Source organism: Camelina sativa, chromosome 9, assembly GCF_030686135.1.
Source record: "Camelina sativa cultivar CO46 ecotype springtype chromosome 9, ASM3068613v1".
NCBI classification, from domain to species: domain Eukaryota; kingdom Viridiplantae; phylum Streptophyta; class Magnoliopsida; order Brassicales; family Brassicaceae; genus Camelina; species Camelina sativa.
The window spans coordinates 35,184,739-35,208,558 of NC_141888.1; the positions used below are offsets into that span (position 1 = coordinate 35,184,739).

Below are 23,820 nucleotides of genomic sequence, written 5' to 3' on the forward strand. Positions count from 1 at the left end.
TAAAATAAAATCAAGTATTTTCATTCAAGTAAGATATGCCAGGATTAGAAAAAACGGGTTATGGATTTTTTACGTATAGTGAAATGTCATCTCTTTTATTTAATTTATATTGGACATTAAAATTAAGCAGTTGTACGCCTTGTCACTTTGAGAGTTGAGAAGATATGATCATCAACTGTCATCACTTTGTCACTTCAATCTTCTTAAGCTTCTTCATTCTTCTATCCTCCGGCTGGGGCTGAGCACACGTCTCTTTAGGCTTTTTTTTCTCATCATGCTTTGGCTTTTTCTTCTCTTCCTCCTGCTTCTGATTTTTTTTTCTCCCCTCGATCTTTCGTGTTTGCAAAAGGGGAGAGTCTGGACTGTAAACAAAGATAAATATGGGTCACTAAGTCATATTTTTCCACCCTAACAGCAACAAGAAATAATCATATGAAGCAGCTCTTACAACCTTTGTAAACTGTAACCATTAGTTGCCAGAAATGAGCAGATCTGGTACCATTATTCAACCATGGCCGGTTGTCCACCAATATGTAAATCTTTTTTACTTTTGTTGCCCAGGAAAATACTGAGATCAGAAAGATACAACTGCAAGTCTCTGAAACAAAACAAATCTTAACCAGATAAGCAGAGAACATCATCCAAATAAAATCTGTGACAATGTAGTTTTAACTTTTGGAAACAAACACGCGCGCAAACTATTGTCACATTTAAGAGCTCTGATCAGAAAAGAATACGAAAAAGGTTTGTTGGCAAAATAGTACATTTTAAAACTTAATTGAAATTGTATTACATTTACTATTTATAATTGGAGAAATAGATGATTTTTTTTATTTGTGTAATAGAAGAGATGTGAGATAGATAAGAAAGTGGAGTATAGTGTATTAGTATAAAATTACAAAAGGGTAGCTGCATAAAATACATTCGTACAACATATTTAATGTATAGAATTATTATACACATATAAATATTTTTATTTCATTCATATTGAATATATTATATATTAGTTGTACGGATAAAAACATATATATAAATACACTAAATGAACTGTACGGGTTAAACTTGTGTATTATTATTCATTTGTACACTTGATATCTATACACATTATAATGTACATTATAATGTGTACAGACACCTATACATATTATAATGTGTACAGATATTTGTACACTTAATAAGGTGTACGGATACAAAATTTATAAAAAAAAATTTAACATTATCAAATATAATCATCACACAAAATGCATATCAAATTATAAAGAAAAAAACATAGATTTTTTGTATCTGTAAAAAATAAAAATAAAATATATATTAAACAGTATTTTAGTTATTAGATTTAAAGGGTAATTTAATAAAAAAAAAATATATATATTTAATTTCAATGGCACATTTGTAAATAAAATGATTAGTAGATGATTAAGAAGTAATTCAAATAGTAGTAAATAGTGAAAGTGTGTATTTTGTCAATTTTAAATACTGAATGTATTAATTCTCCAATTAAATTTTTAAAATGTATTAAAACTTCAATTTTCTAAAAAAAAAGCCAACACGACTGAGAAATTTAAAACAGTCTACATACGTAACCCAGTTGCCGAAATTACGTGGGAATTGCTAGAACAAATGCTTCAGCTAATACTTCATCTCACAGGGAATGTGAGAAGACATTAACAACAAGAACATATACTACCTCAGATTCAGGAAAAGAATCCAAGCCCTGCATTAAAATTCTACATGCATGCGATTCAATTTTAATTTGAGAAATTTTTTTAAAAGAAAATATAGTAATAAATTGTCAAAACCAAAAGAGATATTGTTTTGTCTGAAAGTACAAGATATATTTTCCTTTAAAAGGTCCAACAAACAAGGCTTTGTTCGATCGTCAAAAAAAAAAACAAGGCTTTGTTCAAAAAAAAAAAAAAAAGACTACCTCCATCCGTGTAGGTGTACCTTAGCAAGTTTCTTATTAATTTCTTCATGATAAAACAGATTAAATATAATGCAAACAGCAAATGATTGACCAACGTGTAGAGTTTGTGTACTATACAGTCCAACCTAGAGCTATAATAAAATTAGTCTAATTAGAGTCGAGATCACTGTGTTACGACGTGCGGAATTTGGATCTTGAAATTTCTAGTATCACTTTATCAGAACTGAATCTACTATTCTAGTTTGATTTAGTATGTTTTCAATTTTTTTTCCGTTCCTAACAACTTACAATTCCATTTAGTGTCTATTGCAGTTCAATTTGATTAAACCAACCAAAACGGACACGTAATCGAAATTATTGATAATGCTTTGATTCTAATCCATACATGTCATGTATCTGTCTTTATCTCGGTAGATATACAATATATAATTTCAATTTTATAGTGTATAAGGATAAACACCAGGAATTAAACTTTTGATTTCAATGTGGTAGACGCCAAAGTATATGCTCGTGTGATAAAAAAAAAAAATTCTTTGTCGATATTGGCAACGTTAGTTTCTCGAAAATATGATCTTATAAATAAAAAATATATTTTGTATGAGTATTGAGTAGCACAAGAAATCCAGAAGCAGAATCCCGGCGGAAGCTAACAAAAAATCATAGAGTTATAGTATTTATTACAATAAACATGAACATTCTTCTAATGAAGTTAACATTGATTTTTCACAGTTTCCTTCAACAGTTTATATTAGGCCTAGTTTATATGACAATATAATATATATCTGCATGGATCACGTTTTATCATTCGTAGAAATTTTGTCTTCTTAGATGATCATTGACTTTTATAGATGTGGTTGTTAAAATGTTACTATCTATAAACAGCAAAAAGGGAGAGACAAAATTACTGTTTAATTTCACTTTTATTTTGAGTCTTAAACTAGAGAAGAAATAATAAAAGAAACATAGGAAATATGTTTTATTCCAAATTTGATGAACAAAGAGAAACACATATTGAGAGTTTTTTTTATTAGCAGTCTCATAAAGTTATGACTGTTATTATTGTCTTTCATTTAGTAATCTTTTCTCTCAGATAATAGACATAGTCTTGGACGAGTTCTCTGGCACATTTGCTTTCTTGAACATAACCAAGAATGGCGTATTGTCACTCCTCTTGGTTAAAACCAAACGTCGAACGCCATTTTCATCCACAAATACCCCGACATCGGAGCAACTTTTAGGACCAGTAGGACAGAAAGCAAACTGGTAAAAATGGTCGTAAACATTCTGGATCTGGAAGAAACTCAGGTACGACTCTTTTACGAGTTCGTCTGGCTTCGGTCCAGCCGTCACGCGAAACTTCGCATTCTCATCAACCCACCAGTAGGCTAACTGGACGCATATCGTGGCTGCGACTTCCGTCTCGATGTTGAGGTTCTCGGATTCGGGGACGAACCCAACTTTAGACCTCCAGTTTGAGAATTTTACGGGAATGCCCTCGTCAACCTCGGATGATTCCTGCACGATGTCGAGAGGACATGGCTGATCACCACGGCCGGCGAGAGTCAGGCCGCCCCCCTGGCCGCGGATGACGGGAAGAACATAGTAACTTCCGTCAAATATGATGTCTCCATCGGTGTCGAGAACAGGTTGTGCGTTTGCGATAGTGGCGGCCAAAACTGCTGTTAAGGCAACCAGGAAGTAAAACATTGTATTCATGCTTTTCTGGGTCTTTTGTAGTTTTGTATTTGATCTAAATGCAAATGTATGCGAAAAATATGAGTTAATGTGACCAGTAATTTATACACGGAGGTTTTTGCACACATAGCTTGATTGAGTATAGGTCTAGCGTTTCTAACTATTAAACTTCAATTTTCTCAAAAAAAAAAAAAAAAACTATTAAACTTCAAAGTTTTAAACACATGCAGATCTGAGAAGATTACTATGCTAATATTTTTGCATACTCCACTTTAATTCCACCCACGCTCCTTATAACAAATATAATTATTAATTAGACTTTATATATATATATATTATATAGTCCGTGAAAAAAGGTACTACGAGTCTACGACTAATTCAGTTATCCAAATAAAGCTTTGAGAGAATGTGAGCATTCTAGTAGTATTTTTTTTGTGCATTCTATATTGCTTCGGTCTTGTACATAGCATATAGCTATGTAGTATAAGCTATATAAGTATTGTACCCAACTTCATTACTTTCTGCACAGTTCATAACTCTTTCATTTTCATTACTTTCTGCAGAGTTCATAACTCTTTCGATTCCGTTGGTCTCGCAATTTTGGATACTCGTTAATAGTATGGTCCTGGTCAGCAGTCAGCACATGGGCACATGACATGCATATGAACGTGTATCATATACTCGTAATTAGCATCGTCATCAGCAGTGGCTCTGTAGAAAAATATTTAATTGTAGCATCGTGATCAGCGGTGGGTCTAGAAAAATATTTAGCACGAGGTAGTATTTATTTGTTTATTATATATGTTTTAACATAAGTATTCTATATAAATTTTGTTATCAAATACTATAAAATTGTGATAAGATATGTATAGATATATAGATTCATAAAAATAGTAGATTAGAAATATATCATATAAATATAGTGAGACATTTTTAAAAATATATTTAGAAATAGTAATTTTACGAATTTGATTTTTTTTTTTATAAAGAATTTGATATAAACATTCTAGGAAAGAAAAATAATCTAAGTAAAGATCAGTTTTTTTTTTCTATTATTGGTTCAATCAGGTTTGACTCGTATTCGACCACTTTGATCGCAACTCGGTTAAACTGAACATTATTTTTAAAATTTTATAAAAAATAATATTTTTTCAATTTCTATTAATTTTTGTAAAGTAACTAAATTTTCACCTATACCGAGATAATATTTTCTTGAACAAAAACTTTTAAATTTTAAGTTATAATTGTTTGTTGATTTTATTTAGTATTTGAAATCGTATAATTGTATTTAGATTGTTAATGTTAGTATTTAATTGTTTTATTGCATGACATTTTTGTTTACATAAGCGTAATTTAATTAAATTTTTTAATATTCTAATATTGATGATATTAATAAAATAATAATAAGATAAACACCAAATAAATAGTATTTTAATTTATATATATATCAACCCAAATCTGTCCTGCTATATAACTCGTAATATTCAAAACTAAAATTATTCTAAAACAATTTTTTGGCTTAAATATTTAATTTAGTATTTACTTAAATTACTTTATTAACTCACAAGATAATTTTTACATTTACATGTTATATTTTTATTTTTAATTTAGTAAATGCATTTAAAACATGAAATTATACACTATAGGATCTGGTAGATCAAATGAACCATCTAAATGTCTTTATGTTGGTGTACATTACTTTACTTTATGAAAGTTGCGATTAGGGGGATTAATTGTTTTAAAAATTTGGAAACTTATTATAACATAAGAATTGTCATTCCAAAATTATAAAATATGATAAATTTTTTGTTATTCTTAAAAGTATTAGTTTGAGACATGGGTTTGAACCTTTATAAGAGAAAAAAATATAATTAAATCATATTTATAAATTAAAATTAAATATATTTAATAAATTAAAAATATTTAAAATTAATAGCATGATTATAAATAGGTTTGAACTTAAGGATTTATTTTATACTAGCAATTGACCCGCGCTACGCGCGGGAGTTAGAAGAGAGTGTTTTTTCGGTTGTTTGTTAATTTGTTTTTTTAGTTATGTATTTTCCTTTTTTCGTCAGGTTATGTTGTTAGTATGTTTTCTTTTGGTCTTTTGTTAATTTGTTTTGCTCTTTTGTTGGTTTATTTGTCCCTCTATGTTTTTTCAGCTAATTTAGTCTAATTTTTTCTCTCGTAGTTAGATTATGGTTTGTTTGGTTTCTTTTTTAAACAATTTTTTAGTATTTTAAATTTTCGTTTGTATCAGGTACTCACTTTCTTTTCTTTGTTTCTGTTGTTTTTTATATTGTGGTTTTGTTTTTTATTTGGTGTTTTTTTGCATTAAGTAGATTATAGTGAGAAGTTTTACAAATTTGTTAGTAAGTAGTTGTGTTTATTTTGAAATTTGGTTTTGTATTTCATGTTTTTAAATTTCCTAATTATATGGTTTTATTGTATATGTTGATTTGTGGTTGTAATTGTTTTTTTAGTTTTTTTTTTCCTTTTTTTGTGTGTGTTTGGTTAGATTGATTGTTTATTGTATTTAACTCAGAGGGTGTATTCAACTTGACATTTTAGGTGATTTGTATAAAAGTTACAAATCCTAAATCCTATGTTATTCAATAATGGATTTTAAAAAGTCTTCTGAAATCCACTGTTATTAAACTGATGATTTAAAAATCTACTGTTATTCAAAACAGTTTGTGGATTTGGATTTTAATAAGTTTTAGGGATTCTAGAGTATTTGAGAGAATTTTTTTAGTTAAAAATACTGAAATCCAAATCTCATGGTTTTAGGTGGAATTTGAAATTTTTTTACAATAAATCATATTAACTTCCCTAAAATCTATCAAAATTCCAAATTTACTAAATCCTATAGAATCCTCCAAAATCATTGTTTCAATACACCCCCCTCAATGTCTGAGGATTGTTTGTCAATGCTTACCTCATTGACTTACATTGGGAGTGTGAGTTTGTTTAATTTTTAATAATGTTTTTAAATTGCTTACATTTGGCTTTTTGGTGGGTTTTTTTATTTTGTTACATTGATTGGACCCAAATATCAATTCTGGCCTTAAAATCTAGTGGTCTATTGGGTCAACAATGGATTTTATTTATTTGAAGATGTTATATTATCTCTATTTGAACGGGAAGTAATTAATTATCTCTTTAGGCCTAATAATATTATCTCCATTTGAACGGGAAGGAGTTAATTCATTTTCTGATCTAGAGGACAGTAGAAGGATTGGAGCTCAAATTTTAAACCATCCATTGTATCGATGCTGAACAGTATTATTTTCTCGTTTGTTTGGTTGATTTTGCCTTGGCTTCCCATCGCTTATGGGTAATTGGTTCTTCCTTGGTTTCTTCATTGAACGGAACTATTAATTCGAGTTGTGTTTTTAAATTATTTAATTGTCTTCTTACCTTTGATTCTCTAATTAATTAATTGTTATTTTTTGGAGGTCGGTTTTGTTTTGTCTTTTTGATTCATTAGGGCCGTTTCTGTTTTTGTTTTCATTAATTGTGATTTTTGTTTTCTTTTTTTTTTTGTTAGTTTTTGTTTGCGTTTGTATTAATTTTGAAATAGTTCTGTTTTTGCTCTTTTTTAATAGTTTTGGGGAGCTTTTGTTGGGGGCGATTTTATTTACAAACATTGATGTTATGTGGGGAATTAAATGTGGAACTCTTAGTTGAGTATTTGTTTCGTGTTCTAACAGTGTCTGCATCTTTTACCTTGTTTGTGTTTGGTGATGGTTGTGTAAATGGCTCTCCCCTTCAACCTGTTTGGTGGTGTTGTTAGGCGTTGGTGTAGGTCGAATATTAAGATTGAATGTGTGAGTCAAATACACAAGATTTCAAACAACTCTTCCAATACCTTTCAGCGAACTCTTGTGTCGTTGTCAAGTCTCCATCAGAATAAAACTTGGTCCCAGACGTAGCATTAAGAAAAAGTTCATCTGGAGAGTATGGTTGGGTTAGAAATGACATAATATTTGAAAACAAAGTGCACATTTTATTGACGTCAAATAATTATGAACATGAACTGCTTCACCTGCAAAGATCTTTGGGTTTATATTGGTCGCTAAGAGTATATAAGTTCCCTCATCATTCTTGCTAAAGTCCTTCTCCAATGAGGTTGCCTGGTCGTCAAATGCACTTAGACGGACATTCTGACCACTATAACAAAAGGCAACACGTGGTGAAGGTAGTAAAATGCATAAATGGAGAGGAGAAGTTCTATATCGTGAGAATTTGATGAAAGACAATGAGGGAAAACCTTTCAAGACGCAGATGGACTAACATCCTCTCCAAAGTTTGTGACGTCCCATTAGTTTTGGTGGAAACTACTTCGCCCATGACATCTAATAAGAGCAAAACCATATAGTTTAACATTTAATTTCCAGGAAAATATACTATAGATGCAATGAAGTTGAGAAACTTTTCAATGATTATCTACATATTTGGAACTACAAAACTTAGACAAACCTGAGAGCTCCGTATTGGTGTTCGCCAGTGACACTAACTCTTCATGAGTCCTTAAGCGGAAAAACTCTTTTGGAATAACACAGAAAGACTCTTCTACCTCTTCAAAAAAGTGGCTGGTGTGAACCGTATAGAAAAGTGGAAATCCGACAATTTGACATGGGTGTTGCTTCTAGTGACGTCAAAGGCGGATATTATATACATAGCTCCATCACGCAGAGCATGTTCGAATTTAGGAAGGTGGGTGACGTAAATGGAGCCTTGCATCAAAGTAGATTGGAAAAGAGGGAAATATTAACAAAAGGGTAAGTACATAATTAAGAATGAATCAAGAGGAGAATGGAGATTGAGGAACCTTTTCGTCAATGAGAAGGAAATCAACACCCATGAGTTGTCCCACATTTTTTAACTTTTCGAGCAGGCCAGAAACGGAGAATCCTTCCTAGGATTTGTTGGTACGAACTTCATATTTGTTAGAAGAGAAGCGTAAGGCCAAGTGTAAGTTGAAGAAATGACTATAGCAAGAAATCTATAGAAAACATTTAGGAATATAGAAAACGCAAGGAGTTTAATATAAACACCCTACATGGTTGTTTGCAAGGTGGAACGCAGGTTCCAAAAATATATGAAACTATGTCTTCGTACACCTATACTTGGTTCTATAAAATTTCAGAGGAAGGATATATGAAAGACTAACCGAAACAGCTGATCTAGAATACTTGAGAGAGATCTCTTCTTCATCAGAGTTGAACCGGTGGGCATGGATCGACCTACTATGCTTACTATTGACTTTGTCTCGAGTGAATATAACTTGGCAACCGCTTTTATTTTATCGTCTTTGATCTTTGTGGAGTCGCAGAACCATTTCCTCAAACCATGTGCGTAAAAACACTATATAGGCGAAGACTGACATATCTATCTACGAATGTAGTTTTAGGTTAAGAATATATTTGTAAAATAATAAAGAATTTCTAATGGAGAATTAGCTACCAATCCAAACCCAAATAATAATCGAAGATATCAAAAGACTCTCTTTATTCTAGTATCAAAATTAACTTATAAGAACAAATAAATCTTAAAACATTAGTCTTATCCTGATGTAGTAGAAAAGAAACTGATCATAATTCATGTATAGCATATTGAAAGAAAAACATAGAAAAACGAAATATATTAGATAATAATTTTAGCAACTAATATTCTTATATACTCAAATGATTGGATCTTAAAAAATAGTATTTTGGAATTCTGAGACCATAAAGATACTATATGATTATACATTTTTAACCTTAGAAACATAAAAATTAAAGAAGAGACGTGGAGGCAAATGGCAGTCTTTGACCATTAGGGTCAACAAAGTCGTGCGTGCATGTCATGTGTTCTTCCTTCCTCTTTTTTGATAATGATGAGCGAAACCCTATATGTTATTTTATATATTTGGTCCATGCTTGATCAGTTGATTTGATACTATTTCTGTCACGAATTTGTGTTCGTTTAATTAAAGTGATATTAGTTACTTTAAAATTCTATAATCACCGTTTGAAATTCTATAATCATCGTTTGAAATTCTATAATCACCGTTCGCACCCACTATTCATATTCGTGTGTGTTATATTTTGCAGTACAACTTTACCAAACGTGTTAAGGTGGGAACAGGTTCAACTTCTTGGATATTAAGGAGCCAAAAAGCTTCATTCACTCGCTTTTCGTTTTTATTATTGGAGTTAGAACATGCTGAAGCACTAATCGAAGTTTTCTGTAGCACTATTTTTTTTGTCGATTATACTTGATTATCACGAAACCAAGAAATTTTTTATAGTGATACACCTAAGGTCTAGGTGTCTGATTAGTCAATTAGACGTTTGAGCTTTTTAGTTATTACTATAAAATAAACAAAAATTATTTCTAGAAAGCTTTGGATTGTAAAAACTCATCTTAGATTATTATCATATAAAAAAATTAAAATAGTATAAGATTAATTGATAGGTTAACTGAGACACTTATACAAATAAAAATGGTGCATGGTTGTCGCTTTCTCTTAAAAAATTTCACCTACAAATTATTGCTTAGATCACCCTTTAAATTTCTCTTAAATTTAAACTCTATACTGTTATCATAAAGGACTTAATCGAAATTTCTTTATATAAAATCATACTATATTTCTAGACAAACATATGTATATTAGTTACATAAATAACTAATTAATCTATTAAAGATATCCCCAAGGTTCTGATAGGTTGAATGATCAATTCCTTTACCATAAATTAAATACATTTTCACATTCAATCATCTATGTATGTCGTGTGATACCTTTAGTTTCACAATAATATTCAATAGTGAGATGCCCCATAGATGTTCAGAGTACAGCATAATATCCTTCTTCCTAATCGTCATCCACCCCGCGGCGCCTATGGATCTGTAAACACATCTGAGGGATAAACTTAAACTCAATGATATTGATGGTTAAGGCAAGACATGTTTTAATAACTTGTTTTTTCAGAGGATTGTGTAAACTGTACCGTGACTTTCGTTTGTTTTGCAGTTTGGCTGTTTATTTGTTCCAACAGTGTAATAAGCCGCTCCTCAGAAACCTGTAAAGCAAACAGAGTATTTCAATAACTATTAGATGGATAATATGATACGTAAGAATTACGAAATGGAAAAGCGTCTGGATCATTACCTTTTCAACTATCTGTCCCATTTGAGCAGCCCTCAAAATAACATCCTCTACACCTCTAGCTTTCTCAGGTTTTACCAGGGCAATTCGAGCAACTATAGAGCACAAAGAAGAAGAAAGAGAAGCATTAAAGATATATAAACACAATATTTTGTCTCCCTCGAGCTTTGGAAGATCATCATATTGGCGACTTAATAAAGGAAGAAGGGAGAGTAACTAATTGAACTCCCAAGACATATTAGATGGGACTTACTTCTCTCTCTGGCTTGGGAAGACAATATTTGACTAAGCATCATTTGTCTACGTTCATCAGCTTCACTACACGAAAATGTTCCAATCAGACAATACATTACTTCAAAAACAGAATTCCAAACCGAACAAAAATCATATATGAATGCCAACTAAAACACAAGGATACACACCTTCTAGCATCATCCTGTTGTTTCTCTTGCTCTGGATTTTGCTGATTACCACCCTGCTTATCCTGCAAAATTATGCAGTTTAGTGAAGATCTCACAAGGGAAACAAGTTATCTGAGAAGAAATCAGATATCAGTAAAGGTATATTAAGAAATTTTAACATGCCTTGTCGAGCCATAATCTCTTGCATTCTCCTCTGTTTAATAGTATCGAAATTAACTTATAACAACAAATAAATCGCTAAAAGGAGTAGAACAGAGCGAACCTTGTGTTATGTGGCCGACCAAGAGACGAAAACCCACGTCGCTGTCAAATATTAAGACTGTTGCCTCTTGTAATCAACTGAGAACAGATGGTTACTTAATCCCGGAGATGTAGCAGCTTAATATGAAATCTGCTACGCCTGAATTTCACTCATAAAAATGAAGAAAACACAGCGAAGATATATAGGAGGCAGGGAAATTGTTTTATATAAGAGAAGGACTTACGACAATTTAAGGAAGAAGTAGTGGACTGTCCATTAACTCAGAGAAGATGGAAGATCATAATTAACAGTTAGGAACGAAACCGTAGTAATTGTGATGAAAGACATGGAAGAATAAGCGACAGTGTAGAGGACTGTAAGCCTTGAATTCGCATCAAATGGTGAAACGCCATGGATCGTGAGTTAAGAAGAAGAGCAACCGGTGGAGATGGAGCATCGTCGACGGTGGGGAAATGAGACAAAAATAGGTTAACTTAAATCCATAGGATAGAAAAACATGTGGGCCTGCAAAAACTTTGGGCTAAGTTTAATCCAAAAAACCCAAAATATTAAATAATGAGTGCTGACGTGACTGCACCAGAAGAGAGAAAAAGATAACTTTATATATATAGATATATTTTAAAAAATGTAAATATAGATAAATCAATCAACGTTAAACACGAGATACCTAGTCAAGCTATAATTAATATAAAAAATAATCAAATCAAATGAGGTTTTTTTATTCGAGTAAGATAATCCCGTCCACGACTTGTAACGTCCTTTATTTTAACACTTTCTGTTCTTTTATAGAGGTTGGCCATTGATCCACCTTTGGAACATGATAAAGGTTTCATCTGGTTTATACTCTGCTGTGTGTCCACCTCCCTATAATAAAAAAACCCACAGCTCAATACAAGTTAAAACCGCAACATAAATGTTTGTACATAAAAAGGATAGTTACATAAAAAGGATAGAAGAAAGACTTGCTTTGACAGTAGCAAATGTCATTTTATTTGCATAAGTCCTTGTATATCTGCCAAGTAAAAGAATCAAGAGTAAATTTTACAGTGAGTCTCGTAAAACGAATAAATAAGAAAACCGATTCTCTCAAGAATAGGTTTATATACCCCCCGATTTGATCTTTGATCATCCATGGCCTCCACTCATCAATGACGGAATAGTTGAGAGATCTTATCCAAGCCTGAGTTGCAAGGAAAGGTACTTCCATATCGTGATCACCACTATTCACCAAAAACCATACAAATTTTACAAAAAAGTCTTGAATCTTGGTAGGGACAAGAGATCAGTAAAAGGGTTAAACTCTGACCTGAAGATGAGAGAACGATAACCACTGATGCTGTTATTCATATGGTAAGGTATGCTACTTTTAATGTCATTAGTGTAAGGCATACCGAAATAACATCGTACCCATTCCCCTATACTCTCCTGTAGTCATAAATCATCCTATAACAATGACATTGTTTCCTAATAATACCAAGAACCTTTAAAATAATAACTTGGTACCTTATTGATTTGAAGAGCTTCCCGCACAGCAGCGTCATTGGCCCAGTGGGTAGTTAGAAAATACCGATAAATCTACAAAAACAACCTTGTTGTATAAACAAAAAGTCGCAAATAGGTTAACGGTTAACAGAAGACAAGATATATGGATTACTTACATAGCAATTTGGAGTTTCAGTTTCGCACAGCGGAAATAATATAAATGATCGGTATAATCTGCTTATACACTAGAAGAAAAATAACCAAAAAAAAGGTGATGATCTTTATTTACTAAGACAGACATAAACACACAACACCTAAAATTGTTCGATTGAATGTATAACCTTATTATATTCTTCAATGAGTTTCAAGCATTCTGTGTTACGTGGATCAACGTGACCATAGTCTCCTTTGCAGACTCTCTTCAAAGACTGCGGTCGAACAAAAAAGCAAATGTCATGAGTGATGAACAAGAAACAAAAGCAAACAAATGTCATGTTCCATATATTACCTCGTAGAGTTCATCAGAGATCAGGGCCATTCCGTGAGCAAATGGAATGCGGTGATTAGTATCAGTTGCAAAGTCTGTTAACGGGTTGCCGAGCACATAGCCCTGGAGATTTATTGGAGGATTGCAGCATTGATAGTTTCCTACATCATCATCATCATCATGTTTTGTTCTGTTATAATAATTGACTGGGGAAAAGGCTTTGGGAAAATCGATATTATGAAACCATATGCATACCTTTTGATATTTCTTGAACGGTAGCTGGAACAACCATACCGGAATAAGAATCTCCGGTGACATAGAAAGGGTTGGAGGAAAACTCTTGATGCTTGCCTAGCCACTGTACGGCAACAACAACAACAACAACAACAGAAGAAAAGTCTCCTAAAATGTCTATTTTGACAAAGAGCCGTTTGGCTTCAAGGAGAGGAGACTATTAAGTTTGACATTAATCTACCTTCTGCAAAAACTCATGGATCCGTTTGGCTTCTCCTGAGTCACTGGGTTTATTAGACTGTGTGGTTCTTGAATAGGAGAAACCAGTTCCAACAGGCTGATCCAAGAATATAATGCTCGAGGTCTGAGGAAAATAATCAATTTATCATCTTGAGTATTGTGACCGTCCATGAATATGAGTCATGAGTGAAGACACAGTTTTGTGTTTACCTTTGTCCATGAATATGTAGTAGAGACCAAAGAAGGGAGAGTTCCGTTGTAAACATCAAGCTTCATCTTCAGAGGCCCTGCTTATACCCATATTATTAAAACGAGTAATCCTTGATGCAAAAGAGAAGGAGTTTATGGATGTTTTTTTTAATTTAACCATTCTCATAAAGAAGGCCAGAGATGGAAGAGCAGCCAGGTCCTCCACTTAGCCAGAGAAGAAGAGGGTCTTCTTCTGGGTTCCTCTCAGATTTGATGAAGTAGTAGAACAGTTGCACTTCCTCTTCCTCACCAATACCAATATACCTTCATTCACAAGAAAACAGTAACCTACTTTATTTTTTAAAACTCAGAACACGGATTAAATCAGATGATGAGAGAAAACAACAAACCCGGTTTCAAGCTCAAATGGAAGAGGGCCTTCAAAACCAGGAAGAAACTTGACGATAGAGGCAGAATTAACATTTTGCTGACTCAAGAAGACAAGGTGAAGAAGAAGCACAAGCAACGACTTTAGAAAAGAGGAAAAGTTGTTGTTTCTCATTTTTCTAATTAAGCAGCGCCCTTTAAAGGTTAATTATTGTATCTCTCTTTATACTAGGACCCAAAAAAAGTCGCCTACCAACTCTCAATCTTCTAATTTTGGCTTCATCACCATCGTTGTCACCTTAATCCTCATCCCTCACACAGTGTAATACTAAATTAATAAATGTTAAAAACGGATTACAAAATTACTCAATAATTGTCCTCGCTTTCGCCTTCATAAAAATATAATTGTACAAAATATAATTATGCTATAATAGTGTTAGATTATTCAATTTAGTTGGTTTTTGTTATGAACTTTTCTTTTTAATCAATATAATGCTGCTGATTGACTAATACTGTTTGAGACGCGTACGTCTTTCACGCTTTTAGTTCCATCCATTTCATTATCCAAAGGTTCCTATCCTCCAACTATCCTCCACCTCAATCAATGAGCACGTTTTGATTCTCCCTTCTTTAATATTTTTGCCTCTTCGTTCGTATAAAGCTTTATCTTCCTATTTTCTTCGTTCACAATAACCTACTCCAAACTCAAAACTCGGATTTAATCACACGAAGAGATCAAGAAACTAATCCTTCGAGCTCAAAGGGCCTTCAAGAAACACTATAGAGGCAGAATGAAACATTCTGCTGACTCAAGAAACACTATCAACGACTTCAGAACAGAGGAAACGTATTTGTTTACCATTTCCTAATTTAGCAGTGCAGTATAACTATCGCATCTTTACAGTAAACACACAAAAAAGTCGCCTACTACTAACTCTCTTTTTATCTTTCAAATTTTCCCTTAATTACACCTGCGCCTTTATCACATTTCTAATTTGAAAATTTCTCACCCTTGAACCTTGCTTTTAGTTATCACAAAAGTTTTCTTACTTTAAAATATTTTTAGTCATAACAATATAAACAACTGTACTCATCATCTGAATCCAATTTCAATCCCCCCCACCAACAAAATTAACATAGAAATAGTACATCTGTTTTTTAGACCTCAAACCCTATCAGCATAACGTTGTTAGTTGTATACGTAAGGAATGACCCGTCCAGAGAAATCACTAAATCAGTTAACCAATATTAAATGTATAGGCTTTGTTGTTCTGGATCTGGACTCACATAAATAGTTTTATGTGATGTTCTTAATCATTTATAGCAGACATTTCATTCAACAAGTGTTTTCTTTTGACATTATCTACCATAAACTGTAAACAAACATACCTAAAATGGCTAACAAGATTGATTAAGGGAAGAACCATCAGTGAGGCATCTCTTCGACTTCTTCTCAAGAACATATAGCACGACTCTACGGCTGTGATAATCCGGATGCCATTGTGCTTGTTCCACACGCCCAATCGCAAAATATTTCAGCGCGGATTCTAAGAAATATTCAAGAACAGCATCTGCCAACAACAACAACAAAAAGGAGTAAGCAAACTAAAGACACCGTATTCATGTTATACAATGTGATTAAAAGCAATAATGAGAGGATGAATGATTCACCATTCCGTAATTCTCCTGATAGGAAGATTGTAGTTTGATCCCCGCAAAGTTGCAGAAGCGTTGTTACCAAATGGTGAACAGCTTCTTCACTGTAGATAACATCTGAGCCTAATACTACAAAATGCATAGCAAAATAAAAAGGTGTAGAACTAGAAAATGGTATGTACAAGGGGATGAGATGAAACCGAGAGGGAGGATACCATAATCAGGAAATGGTTCAATCAAATCTGGATCAGGGTCATCTCCCCAAACAAGTTCCTGCACAACAGCAGATCCCCGCGTGTTCCCACGATGCAAATTGGTTTGGACGTTCTTGTTGAGTAGCCTTAGTCTATCTGGAAGATCAGTGAGGACAACATTGCCTCCCAAAAGTGCTGCGATACAACTGAAAGAAGAAAGAAGTTAACTAAAGTTTTCACACAGTATTAATGGTAAATTCACATTTTGAGGGTTTTTGCTCACCCAACTAAGCCACAACCAGAACCCAACTCGACTATCTTCTTGCCTTCAAGAGAAAGAACCTTAGAGTCAACAGAATGTTCCAAGAACTTCCCTAGCACCACTCCACTGTCCCACATCACTGACCCGGTTACTCCAGGCGTGTTCTTCACAATTCACACACACACAACAAACAACCATCAGATAGTTCACAATTCATCACTTTCTTCAATGTTAAGCTAAACCCACTTAACACAACTTGACTGTATCACTAGACATGTTCTAGAAACATCCCAAAGACACAAACTCGTTAATCATCTCCGAACCCCTCGTTTGAATACATCGAAAGGGCTCTCAACAAGGGTTCGAAAGACGCAAACTTGATTGCAATCAAAATGAGAAATCAGTGAGATTTGACTGAAACAGAGAAGCTAAAGGAGTTACCATTGAACAAGGAGACTGGAGAATAGAGAGTGAGTGGCCACAAGCATCGAGACGCAGCTCTAGAGAAGACTGAGCGACGAGAGCGTTTGGAGCAAAAGAAGTTGGCCCTTGAATAGCCCATATAACCATAATCTCCGCCGCCGCCAAATCGGATTCAGATTCCGATTCCGACTCCGAAGCCGGAAACCCACCGACTACTATCACATCTCCGCCGTAACCACTCATCCGTCGTATCTCCTCCACCGTATCCATTGTCCCAGCTCCCACGCCGGCGCTGAGATTTTGGTTTAAAATTGTATATTCTGCGATTCGAACGTGTGACCACTATCTTTAGTTAGAAGTAGGTTTCCAGCAGAACTAACGACTTTTTGGGGGAAAAAATGTAACGATTAAACGGGCCGACTTTTTCCTATGCGCCTAAGACCAAAATCTGGTCGAAAGAAGTACATATTTATTTGACCAAACAAATGATCTGATCAACTAGAATAGAAAAGTTTTGTTGATGATTGATGGTTTAATAATGATAATGGTTTTTAAGTTGTAAATTTGTAATTTTAGTGAACAATAATAAAAAAAAAATTGCATTTCTGACAAAATAAATGTTGCATTGCTTTGGTGTTGAAGTACAATAAGGTACCGACAAACCTTGAGATTTATGAATTCCTATTCAATCATTACATATGTTGAATAATACTAAAAATTATATTAAACTAAAGATACATAATCAGACATAAATAAACTCACAAATTGACAAGAGAAAAGTTGAAATCTTTAATGTAATTCTAAATATACAATTTTAATTAAGTGACTTAGTAAGATATTAAAAGTTTGGGCAAAAATTTTTCTTTTTAAAAAATTCACACTTTCATAAACAAATGTGTTACACAAATAACAATTAAATAAATATAAAATTATTTGATGAAGTTAAACTTTTGATATTCTATGATGAATCATTCATTTCGGTATGTTCACGTATCAAACTCATACAACACAATGCATTACATATAAATAATCATCAATAATCTATTGTTTCGGTTGATATCCCCATCGAAGTATGATTTCAATCTTTAAACTGAACAATAAAAACATATTTTATTTAATCAGTTCATCTTAAGATCACTTGAATCTAAAACATAGAGAACCGACATGGACTATTTTCATGTAATTAACATAAATTCTTTAAAGAAAACCATTGGTTTTTTTTGTTGTTTTGTTTAATAAATAGTTTCTGATTTATTTTGTAAGAGTGATGGGCAGCATATAATACTGACTTAGTAGTATTCTAGGGAATATTGGGTGCACAAAATTAGATTTTGGTGAGTTATTGCTTTTAAAGAAAAGAAAAAAAAAGGATAGAAATTCTTCTAGTATTTAGAAAATAGAAAAAGAGAAGTTACATGTGGGCCAGGCCAGTTTTCAGTTGGAAATGAGGAAAATTTTCTAACCAGGTAAATGGGCCTTAACCAGACTTGCCCAGTTTCGTTAGAATCGAACCAGAAGTAAAGTAGTTATGATTAGGTGTCCGTACCAACGACCGGTGCAACCCAATAACTGAGAGAGATGGGGGGGGGGGGGGGGGGGGAGAGAAGATGAGGGAATAAGATCGGAGTCCCTAGGTTTTCCGGAGGAAAAAGCAGCCAGAAATGGAAGTAAAGGCGAATGGAGGCGTGAAACCCTTGGAACGAGAGCTGCAAAAGCTTGGAGGCAGAGAGAGGCCTTGATACAGGCTATGGAGGTTCTGTTTCGTATATTGATGTCAATGAGTTTGATGATGGGATCGGCTGACTTGAAAGTGTTTTGTTTGAGTCTCTGATTCCTTTCAGCTCACAAGTAAGTAATAGATCGTCGCTTGCCATGAGAGGATCTGAAGAGATGCAATGAAAGAAGATGTGTGATCAAGATTCAAGACAACTTGGATCGGTTTGGAGTTCCCCATTCAAGAATTTGATCTCGGGTATTAACAGTGAATAACCATGCCAGAAACTTGTGTTTAGGGATGCCTCCCGAGACCCAGATCACCTTCGAACAAGGTACACTCGGTTTCCTTTTTTTTTTTTTTTTTTTTTTTATGAATATGTAGATTTCAGCATTTCACCTCTTTCAAAGAGATAAAAGCCTTTTAATCCATCAGGCCACCATTCGTATGAGTCTTGTTGATTGTTGTTTAGATAGGTCCGAAGAAGGTTAACTTGCGTATCTGATCTTGCACAAAGCATAAAGAAGTCGAGCTTATTCCCAGATGATGTGGACCTGAGAGAAATTGCCAAAAGAGAGTCCAGTTATCCGACCAAAACCTGCAGTTTCTCGCCCATTCCATATCCACCATCTTTGTCCAAGGGTGTGTAAATTGATGTTGCCAACTCCAAGGCCATAGATAAATGATAAAAACAGAGGACAGATCCAAAGTCCTTTCATGCGCTATTGAGGCAAAAAAAATACAGGAGCAGTTAGGTATTTATTGTCTGATATTTTGTTACTGCTTTGCATGATCCTGTTGTAACCGTGAAGCGGTTTGCAAAGCGTATCTTGTGTGTACCTAGTCTCTCGTATCGTATGCTTCCACTCTTATCTATTCTAGTCTCGTCAAGTATTTGATGTATTAGTATTATTCTCTTTTTATTTTTCAAAACTATGTCTTAGTTTTTTTTTTGTTATATACAAAATGATTTCCTACAAAGGCTCACCTGTGTTTTTTTCCTCGCAACTTCTTAGTTCGTTGAAAGACGTTTCTTTCAGTTGCTTCTCTTGATCAAGTGCTCGACGATGGACAACGCGTTCTCTGATCTAATACGTGCATTCGGGAGTTTAACAAAGGTTCGGTTTTAAGCATCCTTTGCCACCTTATAATCATGACTTCTTCCCTCCGTCGCAATTAGTGTTTTGAAAGTTTCCAGCATTATAAAACTGTGCTAAAGGTGGACTTGATGTATCTTTACCAGAATCTAAAAAGAGGAGTCGTTCAGAGCTGCTGACCTGGATGGTGACTATTGACGAGTTGGCTGCGCTTCTTTCTCTAGCAACTAGTGAGACCCTTGATTCACTTGTCCTAACAAGTCAGTTTGTAGCTCCGGTAATTTAAAAGTCTCCCAATCCACGGTGTGTGGTGAAGCTCTGCTTCATATGACTCTCTCTCTCTCTCTCTCTCTCTCTCTCTGTTTTGACCAAGGAACAGGTAATCAGAAGATGACCGGAAGGTTTTTGACTTGACTGATAAGACAAGCTTTCATATGGGTGAGAAAATCTTCTTTTAAGCTTTTAATAACCAACCAGACATCATCTCTACAAAATACAAATGTTCAGAAGAAGAGTTTTCCCTTATAACCACACATCATTTTTTTTCAGATGGATTTTCAAATTTTAATTGAATGGACACATCACATATTGTGGTATGCTTATAAAAAATGAGTTGTAAATGTGGAGGTCACAACAATCAGCTTCTTTATAGTATATGTATTATGTTATTCTTAAGAAGTTTTTTTTGTTTGTTTCTTTTCTTTTCCATATGACAGCACAGGAGATAAGTGTATTCCACTTTACTAATGGTTTTGCGTCTTGCTTTAGGTGGTTGACCGTGTGGCGCTATGATTGTTCTTATTTACCAGAGTCGGAAAATTGGGCTTCGACTTATGTGGATCAGGGGACTTTTACCCCTCAAATAATTGATCATGACCATTCTAACGTTTTATATTGGATTGTCACTTGTCACAACACAGTTTCGTTGTGCCTAGAAGCTTCACGTCCTCTCCACCAAGCCATTCTAACAAAGATTTTGGAAAGTTACTAGTGCCCTATCATCATGCTATAATGTGTTTGGAGTTGTGATTTTTTGTATGTTGCAGGATCATGCTCAAGTCAAGTAATCCTCCTACACCACTTTTCTTTGAGGTATGAGTTAGTTAAAGAAACAATTAACAGTGTGACAAAATAAAAATAAAAGATAAAATTTACTTTTTACAATATTAGTATACTACTTGTAATTGTTGTCTGCATTTAATTGTTGTCTGGTTTATTTATACTACTTGTCACTTGATAGTATAGTGTGTAATTTGTTCGTTCCTTTTAAGCGGGTGTGCGTGCTTGCTTTTTATATATACATACGTATACTATACGGTATACGGTCGGTACGTAGCCAAATAATCTTTATATTGGTGTGCGTGCTTGCTTTAGACATTTTAAAAAACCCTAGGAGAGCTGAGATCTCAAAATAAAGTAGTAGAAGAAGGAATCGAAGAGTTCTCAGGCGGCGCGTTGAAGAAGAGGTATGAAGAATAAGATTTAGACATTTGCACAAAAACTTGGATTTCGATTTCGATTTTGTGCAATGCGTAATGCTTTGTGGCTCAGGAACATGATTTACCAGGAAATTTGCTAGGGTTTTTGTGTTACGATTTTATAATATTGGTGGTGTTTGTATAACTAGTTAGCTCTTTTGTTCGTAGATGGAATCCACCAGATCTCAACGGGAGAAGAGGAAATCCTCCGGTGAGGCAGATGCGAGGGGAAAAAGGACAAGATCGGAGTCAAATGAAAACCGTCCTCTTCTTTCCAAAAGCTCCAGTGCCAAAATCAAGGTTTGCACATTGGTTTTTACTTGAGAGCAACAGACAATTTTTGCTTTGTAAGAGACTCCGGTTAAGAAAACTGTGTGTGTGTGTGTGTGTTTTATTTTTTCCAATCGTCTCTACTTTTTGTTTTTTGATTCAATGTGATTTGTCTTTTGCCATTCAGGAGAAGAAGAAGAAGAAGGTCAGATAGGTTTTGATAAAAAAATGAAGAGCAGAGAGACACACGTGTGAGTAGGGACACGTGTACTGGTGTGAAGTGTTGACACGTGAAAAGGAAGGAGCTGAAATTACTGTCTTATAAGAGCAAAATGATGTTATGCGGAGTTTTATGAATTTATTGTTTTCTCTTTTCTTGTTTTGGTGACTATGTTCTTTATCGTTTTGCTGGAGCTTCTGGGTATTATCGTTAATATGTTTATCGAATCTATTAATTGCCTGTTTGATTTCTATTTTTACGTTTATCACTTTCGGAGTCAAGGTTGGCCTTTTGAAGTTACGAAGCCCATTTAATTTTAAAAATCCCAGATTGTAGTCTCTTCAGTTCACTGTGTTTTTTGTTATCTTTTATTTTATTTTAATAGTAGTTAGTACTCTTATAAATTAACAAAGTTCGTACGAAGAAACATATCTAAAAAAACATGAATGCAAAAGGCGATGTTTGTTCTTATGGGTAGTACTATTGATTACTAGGGATTAATAATTCGGGCGGCATATATTTTTAGCAATTGACATTTTTTTATAGTAAACTTTGACCAATGAAAATGTATAGGCCTTTCATTTTTTTTTTTTTTTTTTTGGTCAAACACAAAAAGTAAGAAGATAAAATGCATATATTTTGTAGTGTACTTCTATGATCATAATAACTTTGAATTGGTTCATTTAGCTGCTTTATAAATATGACCTATATTATTATGTATTGAAAAAAAAAAAAGTTTTCTTTATGGTCTTTTTTTTTTTTTTTTTTTTTTGCCTTCTTCTCTTGTGTGTTTGAATTTTTGTTTACTTCAATTGTTTACTTTCGTTTCACGGTGCATACTGCTTAGACTTTACCTTTCAGCTCTGTTGTTTAATGAATGAGTTTGCTCGTTAAAAAAAAATATGAATTTTCTGAAGATATTATTAGTTTAGCAGTGTAAACATTACAAACATTTTGAGCTCAAAGGGAAGAGAGGGCCTTCAAAACCAGGACTTTTATTGACTACAGGCAGAATCAAACATTCTGCTGAGTGACTCAAGAAGCACTATCAAGTATCAACGACTTCAGAACAGAGGAAACGTATTTGTTTACCATTTCCTAATTTAGCAGTGCCCGTTTAAGATATTGTTTCATCTTTGCAGTAAAACCAAAAAAGTCGCCTACTACTAACTAACTCTCTTCATCTTTCAAATTTTGCCTTCAATATGCCTGCACCTTATCACATTTCTAATTAGCATAACCAAAAAAGTCGCCTACTACTAACTCTCTTTATCTTAACACTATTAGCATAACGTTGTTAGTTGTATAAGTAAGGAATGATCCGACCAGACAAGTCACTAAATTAATAACCAATATAAAGTGTATATAGGCTTTGTTGTTCTGGATATGGACTCGCATAGTTTCCTGTGATGTTCTTAATCTTTCATAGCATACGTTTAACTCAATTTTCCAAGTGTTTTCTTTTGACATTATCTACCATATATAAACCGTAACAAACATACCTAAATGGCTAACAAGATTGATTAAGCGAAGAACCATCAGCGAGACATCTCTTCGACTTCTTCTCAAAAACATATAGCACGACTCTACGGCTGCGATAATCCGGATGCTTCCACACGCCCAATCGCGAAATCTTTCAGGGCAGATTCTAAGAAATATTCAAGAACAGCATCTGACAACAACAAAAAGGAGTAAGCAAACTTAAGACATTGTATTCTTTTTTGTTATATAATGTGGTTAAAAGCAATAATGAGAGAATGAATGAGTTACCCACCATTCCGTAATTCTCCTGATAGGAAGATTGTAGTTTGATCCCCGCAAAGTTTCAGAAGTGTTTTTACCAGATGGTGAACAGCTTCTTCAATGTAGATAACATCCAGCATCGGCCGCTGGAGCTGCGGTCATCACGACTGAGAGAACGGTGAGAGTGATGAAAGACAAAGAAGGATTCTTCATTGAGTTTTAGTATGAGAAATTGTTTTGAGGTGTGTGGATACTGGATAGATTATATTATATGTAAATTTA

At 33.8% G+C, this 23,820-nt stretch overlaps 4 protein-coding genes, 3 long non-coding RNA genes and 1 pseudogene across 34 annotated transcripts; 1 reads left to right on the forward strand and 7 right to left on the reverse strand.

Moving 5' to 3' along the window:
- Positions 1 to 709, reverse strand: LOC147939177 (uncharacterized). The gene is made up of 2 exons (XR_015565915.1): positions 452 to 709; positions 1 to 362 (listed from the first exon to the last, which is right to left on the reverse strand). It is a non-coding gene; the product is annotated as an uncharacterized LOC147939177 (long non-coding RNA).
- A 2,170-nt stretch (positions 710 to 2,879) lies between these two features.
- Positions 2,880 to 3,758, reverse strand: LOC104712936 (kunitz trypsin inhibitor 4 pseudogene; annotated as a pseudogene). The gene has a single exon (XR_015565759.1). The product of XR_015565759.1 is annotated as a kunitz trypsin inhibitor 4 pseudogene (transcript).
- Positions 3,759 to 4,162: 404 nt separating this feature from the next.
- Positions 4,163 to 8,242, reverse strand: LOC147939178 (uncharacterized). Its single transcript, XM_087465567.1, has 6 exons — positions 8,108 to 8,242; positions 7,899 to 7,983; positions 7,674 to 7,798; positions 7,497 to 7,578; positions 7,355 to 7,401; positions 4,163 to 4,333 (listed from the first exon to the last, which is right to left on the reverse strand). The coding sequence occupies exons 2-6, from the start codon at positions 7,976 to 7,978 to the stop codon at positions 4,296 to 4,298; spliced, it is 372 nt and encodes a 123-aa protein (XP_087321693.1). The 5' UTR covers positions 7,979 to 7,983; positions 8,108 to 8,242; the 3' UTR covers positions 4,163 to 4,295.
- A 1,993-nt stretch (positions 8,243 to 10,235) lies between these two features.
- LOC104715830 (uncharacterized) lies at positions 10,236 to 11,982 on the reverse strand. 4 transcript variants are annotated; one of them, XM_087465570.1, is made up of 7 exons: positions 11,686 to 11,982; positions 11,463 to 11,600; positions 11,201 to 11,262; positions 11,032 to 11,096; positions 10,782 to 10,873; positions 10,621 to 10,692; positions 10,236 to 10,529 (listed from the first exon to the last, which is right to left on the reverse strand). In XM_087465570.1, exons 4-7 carry the CDS (start codon positions 11,072 to 11,074, stop codon positions 10,485 to 10,487), a joined length of 252 nt encoding a protein of 83 aa, XP_087321696.1. In that variant the 5' UTR covers positions 11,075 to 11,096; positions 11,201 to 11,262; positions 11,463 to 11,600; positions 11,686 to 11,982; the 3' UTR covers positions 10,236 to 10,484. The 4 variants fall into 4 exon arrangements, with proteins under 4 accessions (XP_087321696.1, XP_087321695.1, XP_087321697.1 ...); XM_087465569.1 differs by having other exon boundaries at positions 10,236 to 10,517; positions 11,032 to 11,091; positions 11,686 to 11,908; XM_087465571.1 differs by having other exon boundaries at positions 10,236 to 10,517; positions 11,686 to 11,905.
- Positions 11,983 to 12,046: 64 nt separating this feature from the next.
- Positions 12,047 to 14,710, reverse strand: LOC104712941 (serine carboxypeptidase-like 2). 3 transcript variants are annotated; one of them, XM_087465565.1, is made up of 13 exons: positions 14,505 to 14,710; positions 14,273 to 14,418; positions 14,116 to 14,192; positions 13,907 to 14,029; positions 13,687 to 13,789; positions 13,453 to 13,592; positions 13,286 to 13,372; positions 13,121 to 13,189; positions 12,966 to 13,037; positions 12,769 to 12,887; positions 12,569 to 12,682; positions 12,403 to 12,474; positions 12,047 to 12,326 (listed from the first exon to the last, which is right to left on the reverse strand). In XM_087465565.1, the coding sequence occupies exons 1-13, from the start codon at positions 14,654 to 14,656 to the stop codon at positions 12,161 to 12,163; spliced, it is 1,440 nt and encodes a 479-aa protein (XP_087321691.1). In that variant the 5' UTR covers positions 14,657 to 14,710; the 3' UTR covers positions 12,047 to 12,160. The 3 variants fall into 3 exon arrangements, with proteins under 3 accessions (XP_087321691.1, XP_087321692.1, XP_019084985.1); XM_087465566.1 differs by having other exon boundaries at positions 12,047 to 12,322; positions 12,425 to 12,474; positions 14,505 to 14,708; XM_019229440.2 differs by having other exon boundaries at positions 12,429 to 12,474; positions 14,505 to 14,700.
- A 133-nt stretch (positions 14,711 to 14,843) lies between these two features.
- On the reverse strand, positions 14,844 to 17,495 carry LOC104712940 (uncharacterized). 2 transcript variants are annotated; one of them, XM_019229443.2, is made up of 6 exons: positions 17,035 to 17,495; positions 16,615 to 16,757; positions 16,353 to 16,537; positions 16,153 to 16,266; positions 15,871 to 16,052; positions 14,844 to 15,175 (listed from the first exon to the last, which is right to left on the reverse strand). In XM_019229443.2, the coding sequence occupies exons 1-5, from the start codon at positions 17,284 to 17,286 to the stop codon at positions 15,880 to 15,882; spliced, it is 867 nt and encodes a 288-aa protein (XP_019084988.1). In that variant the 5' UTR covers positions 17,287 to 17,495; the 3' UTR covers positions 14,844 to 15,175; positions 15,871 to 15,879. The 2 variants fall into 2 exon arrangements, with proteins under 2 accessions (XP_019084988.1, XP_010428243.1); XM_010429941.3 differs by lacking the exon at positions 14,844 to 15,175 and having other exon boundaries at positions 15,744 to 16,052.
- Positions 17,496 to 18,445: 950 nt separating this feature from the next.
- Positions 18,446 to 22,139, forward strand: LOC104712942 (uncharacterized). 21 transcript variants are annotated; one of them, XR_015566233.1, is made up of 10 exons: positions 18,519 to 19,064; positions 19,203 to 19,485; positions 19,747 to 19,848; positions 19,974 to 20,057; positions 20,207 to 20,265; positions 20,377 to 20,420; positions 20,596 to 20,919; positions 21,202 to 21,293; positions 21,474 to 21,605; positions 21,763 to 22,139. It is a non-coding gene; the product is annotated as an uncharacterized LOC104712942 (long non-coding RNA). The 21 variants fall into 21 exon arrangements; XR_015566226.1 differs by having other exon boundaries at positions 18,565 to 19,064; positions 19,974 to 20,104; XR_015566230.1 differs by having other exon boundaries at positions 18,565 to 19,064; positions 19,974 to 20,087.
- A 1,061-nt stretch (positions 22,140 to 23,200) lies between these two features.
- On the reverse strand, positions 23,201 to 23,768 carry LOC147939179 (uncharacterized). The gene is made up of 2 exons (XR_015565957.1): positions 23,570 to 23,768; positions 23,201 to 23,467 (listed from the first exon to the last, which is right to left on the reverse strand). It is a non-coding gene; the product is annotated as an uncharacterized LOC147939179 (long non-coding RNA).
- Between the last annotated feature and the right edge of the window lie 52 nt (positions 23,769 to 23,820).

Coding starts and splice junctions, on each gene's coding strand:
- LOC147939178 (XM_087465567.1), bottom strand. CDS start 7,978: ATGGGCGAAGTAGTTTCCACCAAAACTAATGGGACGTCACAAACTTTG. Junction 7,799..7,898: donor GTCCATCTGCGTCTTGAAAG/GTTTTCCCTCAT, acceptor CTTTTGTTATAG/TGGTCAGAATGTCCGTCTAA. Junction 4,334..7,354: donor CATCACCAAACACAAACAAG/GTAAAAGATGCA, acceptor ATTTTTCTACAG/AGCCACTGCTGATGACGATG.
- LOC104715830 (XM_087465568.1), bottom strand. Junction 10,874..11,031: donor TTCCCAAGCCAGAGAGAGAA/GTAAGTCCCATC, acceptor TGTGCTCTATAG/TTGCTCGAATTGCCCTGGTA. Junction 10,530..10,620: donor CAAAACAAACGAAAGTCACG/GTACAGTTTACA, acceptor TTTATCCCTCAG/ATGTGTTTACAGATCCATAG.
- LOC104712941 (XM_087465565.1), bottom strand. CDS start 14,656: ATGAGAAACAACAACTTTTCCTCTTTTCTAAAGTCGTTGCTTGTGCTT. Junction 14,193..14,272: donor TGGCCTTCTTTATGAGAATG/GTTAAATTAAAA, acceptor GGGTATAAGCAG/GGCCTCTGAAGATGAAGCTT. Junction 13,373..13,452: donor TCTCTGATGAACTCTACGAG/GTAATATATGGA, acceptor GTTCGACCGCAG/TCTTTGAAGAGAGTCTGCAA.
- LOC104712940 (XM_019229443.2), bottom strand. CDS start 17,286: ATGGATACGGTGGAGGAGATACGACGGATGAGTGGTTACGGCGGAGAT. Junction 16,758..17,034: donor TCCAGTCTCCTTGTTCAATG/GTAACTCCTTTA, acceptor TGAATTGTGAAG/AACACGCCTGGAGTAACCGG. Junction 16,267..16,352: donor TGAACCATTTCCTGATTATG/GTATCCTCCCTC, acceptor TGCATTTTGTAG/TATTAGGCTCAGATGTTATC.